The sequence below is a fragment of the Rousettus aegyptiacus genome, unplaced genomic scaffold (assembly GCF_014176215.1).
Source record: "Rousettus aegyptiacus isolate mRouAeg1 unplaced genomic scaffold, mRouAeg1.p scaffold_m13_p_9, whole genome shotgun sequence".
NCBI classification, from domain to species: Eukaryota; Metazoa; Chordata; class Mammalia; order Chiroptera; family Pteropodidae; genus Rousettus; species Rousettus aegyptiacus.
In genome coordinates this window covers 97,997,722-98,014,399 of record NW_023416312.1, presented here as the reverse complement: position 1 = coordinate 98,014,399, position 16,678 = coordinate 97,997,722, and the positions used below count along the sequence as shown (strand labels likewise).

At 40.1% G+C, this 16,678-nt stretch overlaps 1 protein-coding gene across 5 annotated transcripts in view; it reads right to left on the bottom strand.

Annotated features, from left to right (window-relative positions):
* MAMLD1 (mastermind like domain containing 1) overlaps window positions 1-16,678 on the bottom strand; it is a 111,631-nt gene that overhangs the window by 54,360 nt on the left and 40,593 nt on the right. For 4 of the 5 annotated variants that reach the window (XM_016123686.2, XM_036226428.1, XM_036226430.1 and 1 more), the window contains exon 2: window positions 736-894. In XM_016123686.2, the coding sequence (XP_015979172.2) occupies window positions 736-831 (96 nt within the window). In that variant the 5' untranslated portion in view covers window positions 832-894. Of the gene's footprint in view, window positions 1-735; window positions 3,150-16,678 lie in introns of those variants that run through there. The other variant, XM_036226429.1, reaches the window with a different exon arrangement.

Genomic DNA, 16,678 nt, shown 5'->3' with positions numbered 1-16,678 from the left:
GAGCCATTTCCTCTCTGCTCTATTAATTTCAGAGATTAGGTCTGTGGACTAATACACTGAGATAACAGCCATTGTGTTTGCTGCAACTCCTACCAACCGAACTAATCTTAGTGGCCTGGCGATGTTGCAGGCTGTTATTGTCAAATTAAACTAACCAATGGCTCTCATGGTCCCTTCTGTCATCTTGGCTCCTAGAACTACCACTGGAATCCTTAACCCTGAGTTTCAGGCACATGGATGATGTCTGAGTTCCATGGGAGGAGAGCAGAAATTGGTCAAATGGGTTTTTAAAAGGACATTAGGGCCAGAGAGCTGAATGGGAATCTCTTTCTGTGCCTTACTCACTGGCTTCCTGTTCTCAGTGGTACCAGGAAGTTAATGTAATACATCTAGTGCCTGTCATTCCCACTTTCCCGGTTTCTATTAAGAGAAAAAGTAGGCTTGTCTTCCTTCTCGCCCTTCCTCCCTTTCTCGTTAAAGGGGAGCAGTGCAGAGGTCACTGGACTGAGAATCCAGATGGAGCCTTGGACTGTATTTCCTGCTCTTCCAGAAATTCACAAGGGGCAAGGGCACTCACCTCCTAGATCTTTTCTAGGTCAGATTTCAATTCCTTACATTTGGGGTTGGTTCCCTGCCATTAAGTCTGCACACAGAATTTAAATAATACATCTCACGTTCAAGTTTAAGATTAGAAGCATTCAACACCCCCCTCCCCCCAATAGCCCATTGTCTGACCGATTCCTGGAGCTTTCTGGGCTCCTGACGATTTCCCACCATGGCGAAATGGGGAAGCATGCTGTTGATTACAAGCCGATTTTTCCAGTCATCCATTGTTTGACCTGCAATTTTATTCTCGACTCTCCAAGGTGTTTCCCAAACGACCTAGACACAGGGCTTAGGGAGACAAAAAGTACACTGTCTTTCAGATACGAAGATGAGACAGACCATTGACCGCGTGAATCACAAACTTCCACTCTGAGAACAGGTTTGGGCGGAGCCAGCCACATTCCTTTTCCTGTCTCTCTCGCCACCCCACCACCCTCATTGAGCCCTTCTCTCCCGTAGAGGAGGTGAGGCAGGTGGATGGGATGAGATGGCAGGTGATGGCCACAGGGCAGAGCAAAGTTCACTGGAGACTTTAGGGATGAGTGGAGAAACAGCCTGATATAATTAAAATCACACTGGGTTTAAAGACAGGGAATGTGGGGACTAGATCTGGCTTTGCTTTTGTGTGATAGGCAGTGAGAGCTGGGGAATGCCTCTTCTGTTCTTGACACAGCTTTCTTATATGAAAACCATGGTGGTTGGATCAGGTGATGGTTTACGAGCAGCCCATTGAGCTCTACCAGAGTAAGCCTTATGGCCCGTGGAAGGAGCAACTCTCACTCATGCACCCAATCAAGTGAGCTAACAGTTCATAACCTGACAGTCAGTGGAAGGAAGCAATGAATGTCAGAAGGGGCTCATGAAACTCCAGTGAACTGGTTTAACAAAGATCTAATCAATCAGTCTGTGATCATGGCCACCCCAATATGTGCCCTGGATCCATGACAGATGAACAGACATGTGCAAACTCAGGTAAAACTGTTTTTTTCATTTATATGTTTTTCATGCTGTATACATGAAATAAGAACTCTGCTGAGGCATTCACATATGAAGGAAACTCTCCTGCACCTAAATCTCCTTGGCAATACAGAATTCAGGCTCTACAATTTCAACATCCAGACTTCTATCTCTGGAAAAATGGAATATTTTTCCCATTCTCCCACTGATTACAACTAAAACCTCTAGACATTATATACAAAACAAACATAAGAACATCCTGGGATTTCGATCAAGATGGCAGAGTAGGTAAATGCTATGCTAACCTCCTCCCAGACCACATCAAAATTACAAGTAAACTACAGAGCGACCATCATTGAGCATTGCCTGAAGGCCAGCTGAACAGAAGTCCTATAACTAAGGAAATACAGAAGACACCTTGAGACTAGTAGGAGGGGCTGAGATGAGGAATGTTCTGGTCCCGCACCCATGTGTGGAGATTAAAAATTGGGAGTGATATCTCAGTTCTCAAAGTCCCCCTGGAGTGGTGAGGGGATCCCAGCCCAGAGTTCCAGTGCCAGGGCGAGAAGTCTCCATAACTTCTGTGAAAACCAGCAGATGTAGATAAGTGAGATGGAGGGCGGCTGGAGAGCTAGGTTTTCCGCTTAAAGAGCCCACGTGTGAACTTACTCACTGACGGACTCATTTGCTCTGAGCTCCAGCATTGGGGCAGCAGCTCAAATGGTGCCAGCGACACACAAGGAGGAACTGAATTGTCTGGCTTCAGGGCAAGGGCTGGAGGGGCAGCTTTCTCCTAGACAGAAGTGCTGGTGGAAGGCATTATTCCTTTGTTGAGTCTTCCCATCGCCCAGCCCACATGCTCAAGTGGGTATCATATCCGAGTCTCCATCAACCTAGCTAACATCAATCGCCTTGACCTGGTAATTCTAAGACCCCGCTCCACCCAACCTGTGGGTCCACCCAAGCGACTCTCAGTGATTTTTCCATACAAACAGCCTGTCTTACCTCGTGTTGCAGAATTTCTTAAAGTCTCTCAAAGGTTCACAAATCCCAAACAAGCAGCATCTGTCCTCAGCGTGTCCCATACCACTTGTAAAGCAGCCCCAAGCCCGGAAGTACTGGCAGCTGGCATCAGTTCACAGCTTAGCTTCTCCCAGGCACCTCCAAGCCCAGCACAAGTGGCAACCATCTGCAGATCGCTTTGTAGCTTATGCCAAGTAGCTCTGGGCAGGACATAGGCAGTGACTGATCTTGGTCTGCATCAGAGGCCCTCCTAAGAGGCCCCAGAATGAACACACCTGGTGGCCAGCTTCAGACCACAGCACTACCCAATCACCTCCACAAATGATACACTCAAAGGACAGACTGGGCAGGCACCAGGGCCCTGCTAAAGCAAATCCTGCTCCATAGAGTCAGCCCCTGCACACAACAGCTCCTCCACCATAGTTGCAGCCAGTCCTCACAGTCAATCAGCCTGAGGGGCAATCCCTCCCATTGCAAATAGCAATCAAGACTCAAGTACAACAGAAAGTCATACACAACCCACAAAAGGGGCACACTAGGAGTACCCAATTCAGGTGACCAGAGAGACTGAGCCTCGGTTCCACAGCTGATTTCTCAACAGAAACTTTGCAGTCCAGAAGGGATTGGCAGGAAATATTCAAAGTGATGAAAAGCAAGGACCTACAACCAAGATTACTCTGCACAGCAAAACTATCATTTAGAATCAAAGGACAAATAAAAAGCATCCTAAGACAAGAAAAAGATAAGGAGTTCATCACCACCCAAGCCACTATTATAGGAAATGTTGGAGGGTGTTTTATAAGAAGAAAAACATATTAAAATGTGAATAATAAAGTGGCAATAACTACATATCTATCAACAATTACTTTAAATGTAAAAGGTTTCAATGTTCCAATCAAAAGACATTGTGGCTGAAAGGAGAAGAAAACAAAACCCTTACATATGCTGCCTGCCTACAAGAAACTCACCCCAGATGTAAAGACACACACAGACTGAAAATAAATGGGTAGAAAAAGATATTTCATGAAAATGAAAACAAACAAACAAAAAAGCTGGGGTAGCAAAACCTTAAACCAGAAAAAATGGACTTTAAAACAAAGGTTATAACAAAAGATACAGGAGGACCCAGTCATCCCATTTCTGGGTATTTTTCCAAAGAAACTCAAAATGCTAACTTGAAAAGACATATGCATCCATATGTTAACTGTAGCATTATTTCCAACAGCCAAGATGTGAGGGCAACCTGGGTGTCCATAAATAAATGAATGGGTAAAGTGATACACATATACAATGGAATATTACTCAGCCATGAAAAAAAAAGAAATCTTTCCATGTGCAACAACATGGATGGACCCACAGGGTGTTATGCTAAGTGAAAGAAGTTAGAAAGAGAAGCACAAATACTATGTGTGTGTGTGTGTGTATATATATATATATACTCTAAAAAAACAAAATGAACAAATAAAGCGGGAACAAACTCATAGATACAGAAAACATTTTGAGGGAGGGGTTTTGGGGGAGAGGGTGGAAAAGAAGGGGTTAAGAAGTACAAATTGCTAGTTGGAAAATAGTTATGGGGATGTGAAGTACAGCATAGGGAATACAATCGATAATATTGTGATAACTATGTATAGAGTCAGATGGGTACTAGATTTATCAGGAATCACTTTGTAAGATATATTAATGTCTAATCACTATGTTGTACACATGCAACTAATATAATACTATGTGTCAACTGTAGTTGAAAAAATAAGAAAAAATTACTTTAAAAAAAGGGAAGACCCTGAATGTTGAGGAGAAAAAGGTAGACTGGATAGGAAACTTATGATCTCAACGAACACAGTGGTGGGTTCCCTGGGTTTTCTTTTGCCTCATAGAACCCAGATGTGGATATGAAGAAGCCTGCAACCCAAAATGCCAACGGGCACAAAAGGGCTCCAATAAAAGCCTATTCTCTTTAGACCAAGGACCAGGGAAAAGACAGTCTACCAAGACAGATAACTTTTATGCAAAAACTGTTATAATTCAGCTAAACATCACAGGAAAAAAAAGTGTGATTTCACCCAGTCCCATCAGCAAAGGCCAGGTGGGAGGGGGCCTTGATCCTGCCCGACCCGGCAGTAATGATTTGTCTCTCCCTGTCCCCACTAGGGTAGTGTCAGAGTAGGCCTAGTAGAGACTCAAGAGAATGGGTCCACATCCCATCCCTGTCAATGTCAATGTAGATTACATGGGAAAATGAGGCCCATCCCAGCTGGGGAGGCATCAATGAAAGCCCAGTGGGAAGCTGGAACTATCACTTCTGCTCAGCAGTAATGAGGAGCCCAAACTACCCTGGTGTCAATGAAGGCTAAGTGAAGAACCTGGACTGCTGTACCCACATGAAAGAAATTAGATGGTAACCCCCCTTCTCTGCTGGAGCATTGTCAGAGCAAGTCAGCTAAAACAGAAGATCTAAATCAGTGCAGAAATACCAGACCTGTCAAACAAGAATCCTACACACAGTGAAAATAGGCTGCAGGTATGGAAGGGGAATCAAGACATTCTCAGATGATGGAAAACTAAGGATTTGTTAACAATAGACCTCACCTAAGAGAATGGCAAAAGGAAGTTCTCTAAACAAAAAGAAAATGATAAAAGAAAGAATTTTGGACATTACAAAAGAGGAAAGAACAATGGAAAGAAAAAGTATGAGTAAATATAATAGACTTTCTTTCTTTCAAGATTTGTAAATTATCTTTGATACTCGAAGCACCAACATATGGTTCTAAATGTATATAGATAAATATGTAACACAATTACATTATAAATAGAGTAGGGTGAAGGAGTGAAAAGATAGGAAAGGTGTCTATACTTCACTGGAAATGGTAACATGTTAAAACCAGTAGACTGTTATAAATTACATATACATGATATAATACCTAGAGCAACCACTGTAAATGCTACACTAAAAGTTACATGCAAAAATACTATACCTGAATCATCAAATGGAATTCTAAGAAACGTTCATGTAACCCACAGGAAGTCAGGAAAAAAAATAGAGAAAAACAGAGAGCACAACAAAATAAAAAATGTTGGCAGAACCAAGCACTAACATATTGAGAAGTACATTAATTGAAAATCATCTACTATACCAATTAAAACACAGAGATTGGCCAAATGCATAATAACACATGACTCAACTATATGCTATCTGCAAGATGTTCAAATCAAATATAATGATAAGGGCAGGTTGAAAATAAAAGGATGGAAACATATATATCATACAAATGTTAATTTAAAAAAAGTGTAGCAGCAGTGGCTCTAGTACTATCAGATAAAATAAACTTCAGAACAAAAAAAATTACGGAGAGATATTACATAATGATAAATGGGCCAATACATCAAAAAGACATAGTAATCCTAAATGTACATGCACCAAACAACACAGCTACACGATATATGAAGCAAAAAATAAAAAAACTGAAAGGAGAAATAGAAAAATTCCATTCCTTTTTTTGGTGGAGACTTCGACATCCTCTCTCAACAATCGAACGACAGAAAATTAACAAGATATAGAAGAACTCAACACCATCATCTAACAGGGTCTGATCGACATTTATTGAACAACCATCAAAACAATAAACCAGTAAAAATTGCATTATTTAAAAGCACCCAAGGAATATATACCAAGATAGATATGGTCTAGACTATAAAATAATTGACATTTTAAAAAAATTGAAATGATACATGGTGTTTTCTCTGACTATAATGGAATCAAATAAAAAATTTAAAAAAGGCAAGAAGAAAAGCTCCAAACACTTGAAAACTAAATATCACATTAAGAAAATTCATGAGCCAAACAAGTCTCAAGAGAAATTTTAAAAAATACAATGAACTAGACTTATTGTGTTAATCATTTTATAAAGTATGTAACTGTCCAGTCACTGTGTTTACACCTGAAACTAATATTTGTCAACTATAATTGAAACGTAAATTAAAAACAAAAACAAAAAAACACTGAACTGAAAGAAAATGCAATATATCAAAACTTGTGGAACACATGTGAAGCTGTGCCAATAGGGAAATTTATAGTACTAAATGCTTACAATAGAATTAAGTAAAAATATAAAACCAATAATATGTTTCCACCTGAGAATTCAAGAAAAAGAACAAAATAAATCCAAAGCAAACAGAAGGGAATATAAAAAAACAGATATTATTATTAAAGTAATATTGAAAACCAAAAAAAAATTAAAGCCAATTGAAAGAAGTCATTCTCTGAAAAATAATAAAATCAACAAGCCTCTATCAAGACTGACAAAGAGAAAAAGGGGGAAATATACAAATTACCAATATTGGATGAAAAAGGGGATATTACCACTGACCTTGTAGACATATAAAGGATAAAAAGAGAATACTACAAATAACTCTACGCGAATAAATTTGTAAAGTAGATTAAATGGATCAATTATTCTAAAATCTCGAATTACCAAAACTCACCCAATGAAATAATCTACTTAGCCATGTAATTATTAAATAAATTAAATTCATAATTTGAAAAAACACCCAGACAATGAAAACTCCAAGGTCAGATGATTTCATTAGAGAATTATATAAATTATTTAAAGAAGAATTAGCACCAATACTACATAATCTATTTAGAAAACAGAAGAGGAAGGGACACTTCCCAACTCACTATTACTCTGGCAGCAAAGACAAAGACAAGAAAATAAGAAAACTATAGACTAATATTTCTCATGGATATGAACACAAAAATCCTTAACAAAGAATTAGCAATGTATAAGAAAAATTATACACTATGATCATATTGGGTTTATTCTAAGAACGCAAGACTGGTTCAATGTTCAAAAGCAAATCCACATTATCTATCATAGTAACAGGTAGAAGAATAAAAATCATAGGATCACTTCCAAACAATATAGAAAAAAAAGAACAAAGTTGGAAGATTCACACTTTCCCATGTAAAAATTTGGTACAAAGCTACAGTAATCAAAATAATGTTGCGCTGACATAAAGATAGACATATAAGCCAATGGAATAGACTTGAGAATCCAAAAATAAACCAATACACCTATGGCCAATCGTTTTTCAAAAAGGGTGTCAAGACCATTCAATGGAGGAAAGAATATTTTATTTAACAAGTAATGCTGGGACAAATGGATAGCCACATGCAAAAGAATAAAGTTGGTCTCCTATTGCATACCATGTACAAAAATCAACTCAAAATAGATCAAAGACCTGAAATAGGAGCTAAAACTATAAAACCTGTAGAAGAACATAAGGTAAAATTCTTAAGGCAATGGATTTGGCAATGGTTTATTAGATATGACACCAAAAGCATAAGCAACAACAACAACAAAACTAGATGAATTGGACTTCATCAAAATTAAAACTTGTGCATTGAAGAACATTATAAAGAAAGTGATAAGATGACCTACAGAATGGTAGAAAACATTTGCAAACCACATATATGGTAAGGATCTAGTATCCAGATTATACTAAAATCTCTTAAAACTCAACAATAAAAGGCAAAAAAAAATTTTAGAAACTGTCAAAGGACTTAAATAGACATTTCTCCAAAGAAGATATACTTACAGCCAACAAGCATATGTAAAGATGCTCAATATCTAGGAGTTAGGGAAAGGCAAATCAAAACCATGACATACCACTTCCCCACGCACTAGGATGGCATAATTTTAAAAAAGGGAAATAAAAGAAGTGCTCACAAGAATGTGGAGAAATTAGAACTCCTGTGCATTGCTGGTGGGAATATAAAGTGTTCCAGCTGCTGTAGGAAACAATTTGGTGGTTCTTCAAAAAGTTAAGCGTAGAGTTACCATCTTACCCCCACAATTCCACTCCTAGGTATATACCTGAAAGAACTAAAAATAGGTACCTCAAATACTTGTACACAAATGTTCATAGCAGCATTATTCATGATAACCAAAAACTGGAAAGAACCCAAATGTTCATCAATATATAAATGGATAAATTGATATTTATATTGGTATATAAATTGGTATATTCATTGCATGGACTGTTATTCAGCCATACAAAGAGGTGACATATTGACAATTGACACAATATGATGAACCTTGACATTATGCTAAGTGAAAGAAGCCAGTCACAAAACTCAGTTACATGACTCCATTCATGTGAAATATCCAGAAAAGGTAAATCTATAGAGACAGAAAGCAGACTGGTGGTTGCCAGGGGTTAGAGAGAGGGAAGAATGGAGAATAGTTGCTTAATGAGTATGGATTTTATTTTGGAATGATGTAAATGTTTAGGAACCAGATAGAGGTAAAGGTTTACTACATTGTAAATGTAATAAATGCCACTGTATTGTTATGCAAATGTCACCTTTTTAAAAATGGTGACATCTTTTACAGATATTTTGACTGCATATAGAATTCTAGGATGATAGATTTGTTTTTTTTTTCCTTTCAGTAATTTCAAGATGTTGCTGCAGACATCATTTAGTTTGTTTCCAAGGAAAAATCTCCTCTCTGTAATTAACATGTCTTGTTTCAAACATGTAGATACAGAGGACAAACTGATGGTTGCCAGGGGGTGGGGGGGTTGTTGTGCAGAAAAAGGGAAGGGGATTAAGAAGTATAGACCTCCAGGTAAAAAAATAAGTCATGGGAATATAATGTGCAGCACAGGGAACAGAGTCAATAATATCATAACTACGTATAGTGACAAATGATTGCTAGACTTATAGTGATCACTTTGTAAGGTATATAAATATTGAACCACTACGTTGTACATCTGAAACTAACATAATATTGTATGTCAAGTATAATTAAAAATAACCTTAAATGAAAAAAAATAGTGACAACTCTAAATATTGGCTGTGATGGGAGAAATAGGATCATACATTCATATGTTACTGATAGAATAAAAACTGATATAGTCACTCTGAAAAAGTATTTGGCAGTTTCATAAAAAGACTGAACATACAACTACTATATGACCCAGCAACTGCAGTCTTGGGCATTTATCCCAGAGGAATGAAGACTTGTGTTCATGCAAAAATTTGCAAATGAGTATTTATAGTAGCTTTATTCATAATAGCCCCAAATTGGACACAACCCAGAAATCCTCTGATGAATAAATGGTTAAACTGGTACATGTATATGATGGAATGCTACTTAGCAATAAAAAGAGATATCACTGTTGATACACACACACACACACACACACACACACACACACACACACGCAATGATCTGGATGAACCTGTAGAGAATTATACTGAGTGAGAAAAGCCAACCCCTAAAGAGACAACCATTTGAATGGGAAAATATTTTGCAAGCAATGTCTCCAATAAGAGCCTAATATCCAAAATATACAAAAAGAACTCATACAACTCAATAACAACAAAAAAACAAATGATGCAATTCAAAAATGGGCAGAAGACTTGAATAGACACTTCTCCCTAGAAGACATACAAATGGACAACAAATATTTGAAAAGATGCTCAACATCGCTAGCTATTAGGGAAATTCAAATGAAAACCACAATGAGGTACCATCTCACACCTGTTAGAATAGCTATGATCAACAGGACAAGTAATAACAAATGTTGGAGAGGATGCGGAGAAAAAGGAACCCTCATACACTGCTGGTGGGACTGAAAATTGGTACAGCCACTATGGAAAACAGTATGGAGGTTCCTCAAAAAACTAAGAATAGATCTACCCTATGATCTGGCAATCCCTCTACTGGGTATTTACCCCAAAGAATGAAAACCCATATCTGAAATGATATTTGCACACCAATGTTCATAGCAGCATTATTCACAGTGGCCAGGACATGGGAGCAATCAAAATGTCCTACAATAAATGATGGGTTAAAGAAGCTGTGGTACATATATACAATGGAATGTTACTCAGTCATAAGAGATGAAATACTGCCATTTGTGACAACATAGATGGACCTTGAGAGAATCATGCTAAGTGAAATAAGCCAGACAGAAAAAGCTAAAAATCACATGATATCACTTATATGTGGGATATAAACCTAAAAGGAACAAATGAACAGGACAGAGACTCATGGTCATGGACAATAGACTAGTGGTTACCAGAGGGTAGGGAGTCGGGGAGGAGGGGGGAGGAAAAGAGGGTAAAAGGGGTCAAATATGTGGTGACAGAAAGAAATCTAACTACGAGAGGTGAACACACAGTGTAAATTTATATATGCCCTACTGTTAAAGTGTACAGCTGAAACTTAATGGATTTTGTTAACCAATGTCACCACAAAAAAAAGTTAAATTAAAAAAAAAATAAATGAAACCTCTGGGAAAATAAGTAAATAATGTGGAGAGGGGAGAGCCAATCCCCAAAACTTATATACTGTGTGATTCCATTTATATAACATTCTCAAAGTGACAAAACTATAGAAATAAACTCATTAGTGATTGCCAAGGATTAAGGAGGGTGTGCTGGGCCACTTAATAAGAGGTATAGGACACACCGAGGCTAGTCACTGCTTGTTTGGGGTTTGAGGACCTTTGAGAGATTTTAAGAAAGTCTGCAGTGCAGGCAGAGGCTGGAATATGCTCTACTGATTTTTGACAAAATTGCAAAAGCAATTCAGTGCAGGAATGACAGCATTTTTAACACATGGTTCTGGAACAACTAAACATCTATAGGTAAAAAAGTAAATCTCTGCCTCATGTCTTATGCAAAAATTAACTCAAAATGAACCCTATAGTTAAATGTAAGACATAAAAGTATACAAGTTTTAGAAAAAGGTAGGAGAAAATCTTTGGGACGTAGAGTTAGGCAAAAATCTCATTTTTAGACTTGACACCAAAAGTATGACCCATAAAAGGAAATAGTGATAAACTAGATCTTATCAAAAGTAAAATCTGCTCTTTGAAAGACTCTGTGAATAGAATGAAAAACACATGACAGACTAGAGAAAATATCTGCAAACCTCATATCTGATAAGGGACTAGTATCTAGAATATATAAAGACTCTCACAACTCAGTAGTACGAAAACAAACTATCCAATTAGAAACTGGGCAAAAGACATGAAAGAACATCCCACTGAAGTTTCTACCAATGGCAAAACACACACACACACAAAGATGTTCAATATCATTAACCACTAGAGAACTGCAAATTAAAACCACAATGAAATACCACTACACACCTACAGAATGGCTAAAAAAAAAGTTACAACACCAAAAGCTGTTAAGAATGTGGAGGAAACACACCACTTATCCATTGCTGGTGGGAATGCAAAAGGTTGCAGCCACTGTGCAAAACTCTGGCAGTTTCTTCTAAAACTAAACATGCAACTATTATATGACCTAGCAATTGCACTCTAGGGCATTTAGCCCAGAGAAATGAAAATTTATGTTCAGACGAAAACTTGTAGCAATATCAATTTCCTGATTTAGATATTGCACAACTGTTATATAAGATGTAACCATCAGGGGCCTCTCTGTACCATGTTTGCAACTTCCTGCGAATCTATAATTATATCCAAATAAGAAGCTAACAGTGCTGTTCAAAAAAGATTTTAGTGTCCCGATCCAAGGGAACTCCGATTCTTTTTGTTGCTTCTGGGACATGTCCTAAGTAGCATTTTTTTTTCTTTCTGAGCAATTTACAGAAGTTTACACAGACCTTTTAAAAAAATATTTCTCACCCAAATCTTTCTGGAGCATTTCAGGGGCCAAGCTTCAGCTGTAATCTCACTGAAATACTAGGGACTAGAGGCACCCCAATGATTACAAAATGTAATGTAATACACAATGCACCCAAATAAAAATGAGGGAAAAAAAGAGACCTCATTCACTCCTGAGGCCATCACTAACTCCATGCCCCAACATCTCTAACTTGTAAGGGGGATGAAGACCCAGATCCCCTTTCAGGGCTGACAACACAAAACCTATCAACAGCAAACAAGCTACCAATTCAGCCCTTAAGAAACAAGGACAAGAAAATGTCACTTTGGCTTTTAAAGACTCCACTCCACTGATTTCATGCCTTGCCCCTTTGTGGCTCCCAGCAGCCAACGTAAAGCGGACAGGAGGGGGTTGTGGCCAGAGCTTCCTGAACTAAGGCTTGATTCTGTGGTCTGCCTACTGGCCCACCACCACATCACCATGCTCATGTATCGGTTGGGCCCAGAGCAGGGGAGTGTCATCAATGGAGGAAGCACCCGCCTGGAAATGAACTTAAGGTTTGGCCCAAGTTAGAAGGGTCTCCCACCCTCAGCACACCAGCCTCTGCCCATGAATCTTGGCCTGGGAAACAGCCCTTGGGCAGATCTTTCTGTCCACAGCAGGGCTACACCACCTTTCCACCCAGGAGGCCTACTTAGGCTCCTCCTCCCCTGGCAATGTCCATGAGCACCTGTCCAGGAAGCCTATGTCCACAATTTAAAAAAATCTACCCCAGGCACTGTTTCTGATCCAAGCACAATGCAGGCCTGTAGACAAATCCCAAAGCCAACCACTGCATGCACTTGGATTTCAGCTTCTTAATGCCACGTGAATTCAACCTTCGATCTCCTCCTAGATAACACGTTGGCTTTGGTACAGAGAGAAAATGGCCCCATCCGCAAGAAAGCTGATGCTCCAGGGCTATGTGTTGCTGTGTGGCTGTGTAGCCTGTGCACTTCGTGGGGGATGGGCAAGGACATACTTGTGCCTCAGGTTCAGAGCAAAGGCCTGTGAGCAGGCTCTCTTTCTCCCTCAGGCTCTAAGCACACCCCTGGGAGCCTCTGTCACTCATACCCACAAGAAGACATCTGGATGACACCTTTTGGGTGCTATCAGCCTGAGTTTTGAAGGCACCATTGTAACTCTGGGTCGTTATGGCCTCACAGCTCTCATGTTAGTCAAAGTCTCTACTGCCTGACCTTTTGCTTCCTAGATTTGTGGACTCTGCCAAATCCCTGATGTCAAGCTCAAAGTGCCAGCTGGGGCCAGCTGCACCTTGTTGCCACCTGACTCCAGACATAACAGAGGAAGGAAACGAGGGGCCAGATCAAAGGCATTTGGCAAGGAAGGAAGAAGGGCATGAAGATATCCGTGGAGCAATCCTGAAGGACTGAAACCTTATTTAAAAGTGCAGAGGAGTCCTAGCCCTCCACCCCCAGCCCTTATCAAATTAGTCAGATGACAAATGAAGTAAGGGACAGAGACTGTCTGGGCTTTGGACTGGTCAAAAGCTGAGCTGCATGAAGCCAAGTTGGGTGCCTACTTCTGAGCTGCACCTGACATAGCTGAGCGTGTCCCTCATCCTTGCTGCTTCTTCCTCTTGCTCCCTGGATGGAGTGAGAGTAGGGACACAGGTGCCATAATGTCCCAACCTGACTCTCAGGATTGTTGGGCAGATTTTCAGTCAGGATAGAAGACGTTTGATGTTACAGTCCTCATTTTCAAGGGTGAAATTTAGCCCCCCAAATGAAGAAAAAGCCAAAACACCTCCAGGTTTCAAATGGGCTTACAGAGGAATGGAACCCACCTAGTTGGCTGGGTGTCCTGTTGATAGCAAAATCATTCCGATCTGTCTTGAAACATGTACATTGGTGGTATGGGTTGAATTGTATCCTCCGCACCCCTACCCGTCCCAATTCATATGTTGAACTCCTAACCTACAAATACAGAATGTGACTGTATTTCGAACTAGGGTCACTGCAGATGTAATTAGTTAAGATGAGGGCATACTGGAGTAGAGTGGGACCCTAACTTGGTATGATTTTTGTCCCTATAAAAATGGGAAACTTGGACACAGAGGCAAGCACACAGGGAGAATGCCATGTAAAGACTGTAATTATGCTTCCACAAGCCAAGGAGCTTCCAAGCATTAGAAGAAAAGACCTGGAATGCATCCTTCCATGGCACTTTCTGAGGGAGTCTGGGCCTAGTGACACCTTGATCTCAGACTTCTAGCTTCCAGGACCGTGAGAAAATAAGTGTCTGTTTAAACTACCCAGTCTATGGAACTTTGTTATGTTAGCCCTAGCAGAGTAATACACTGGGGAGAAAAATATTTCTACAGGGAAGGTGCAGATGCCAGTGAGGACTGGCTGTATTCACAGCAGAGTGTGCTCACTGGTTACGCCGAGCTTCTGAGCTTACTTATTTTTCTGTGATCAAAGTTTGACTCTCATTAGGATGGCTAAGAACTGGAGTGTCCAGGGCCCAGGGAAGTCTTTGGCTCTCAGCATTTAGAGAACACTCAGGTCTGAATTCATTGCTTTGCCTGCCCCGCTAGCCTGAAGCCAGGGGTTGTCCTATCCCAGGTAGCTCCTTGCACAGTGCTTTTCTCATGGCAAATGCTTTACAAACTTTATAGACAAAACTGTGATGTGGGGGTCATGTGAGGATGGAGAGGAAGCAATAGGAAGAAGGCAGCTCTGATGAAGATTCATATAGCTGGCTGCATATAGACCAGGAGGCTAAGGCCACTCCTATCCCCAGACTTCCAGCCTGGACAGTGGGAAGAAGTGTGGGCTGCTGAGAACACTGCATGAGGAATAGACCCATCAACTCAGTGCCATCAATCATGGCCACTTTGGGCTCTAATCACAGCAGATCACCCTACTCTCTAATAGGGACTGGCTAATGGTCACTAATTACTATCTGCCACTAACACTCTTGGTATTTAAGCTGGGCATGAGTCAAGAAGGATGCCCTGGTGCAGGAGGAATCAGACATGGGAGAGACAGGTAAGAGCCCAGGTTGGAGACAGACAAGTCAAAGATTAAAAAGGCTGAAGGCTGGGCTTCTAGATGTTAGCAGAGTCAGAGCTTTGGAGCCCAATGACCAGAACCGGAGCAAAAGGCCGGCCTCTCAATCATGAGTTACGATGCTCTGGGAAACCTGCTTAACCTTAAAGACTCAGTTTCCTCGTGTGTGAAATGTAAAGTTCTATACAGAAATATAACAGCTACCACTGAACGCCTGCCCACTATAAGCCAGGCATCTGCTTTGGTGATTTACATAGAGCATTTCACTGGTTCTCTCCAATATTCCTACAAAGTACATATGAAGGAGTCCCTTCGCATTCCCATCACCCTTGGCAGGAAGTACTTGTCTAGTATTTGGCTCCACTTTAGACTATGAGCTCTGTGAGGGAAGGAAGCATGCCTTGTGTGTGCAGCTCCACAGTATGCAGGGCATGCAGCAGAGGGTCTGCTGAGTGGATCTGCAGAGTGGAGTTGAGCTTAAGGGGAGGGCTGGACTAGAAGGCTCTGAATGAGTCCCTCAGCCTAGAGCTTCAATGACTTGTTGTGTTGAACACCATGTGTCTTTAGGAATGCATAATACAATGTTTAATATTTCTGTGCATTTGAAAGGACAGTTTTGGCAATATGCAAAGAGCTGCGAGGCATATAATTATAGCCTTGTGCTAATAAATATATCGATAACCTAAAACACAACTTTTATTATTTATTTATTTATTTATTTTCAGTGTCCCTCATTTTACTGCACTTTGCTTTATTGCAGTTGGCAGATGCCATGGTGGGTTTTTTTTGTTTGTTTGTTTCAGGTATGCGGTACGATGGTTAGACATTTATATAGCTCATGAAGTGACACCCTCCCCCCCCCACCAATTACTCTAGCACCCTCTTGGCACTACACACAGCCATTACAATACTGTCAGCTATATTCCCTATGCTGTGCTCTACCTCCCCGTGACTCTTCTTTTAACTACTAATTTGTACTTTAAAAAGCTCAAAGTGATCAGGAGAAATTGGAACCCTCAGATATTGTTGCTGGGAATGGAAAATGGTGCTGTCATTCTGGAAAACAGTTTGGTGGTTCCTGAACAAGTTAAAAGGAGAGTAGCTATATGATCCGGCAATTCTTCTCCTGCATATACGTCCAAAAGAAATGAAAACATGTCTACGCAAAAAAAAAAAACTGTACATGAATGTTCATAGCAACACTATTCCTAATAACCAAGAAGCAGAATGAACCTAAATGTCCATTAACTGATGAATGAATAAGCAAAATGTGGTCTGCCCACACAATGGAATATTACTCAGCCATAAAAAGGATTGAAGTGCTGATCCATGCTACAACATGGATAAACCTTGAAATCATTGCGCTAAG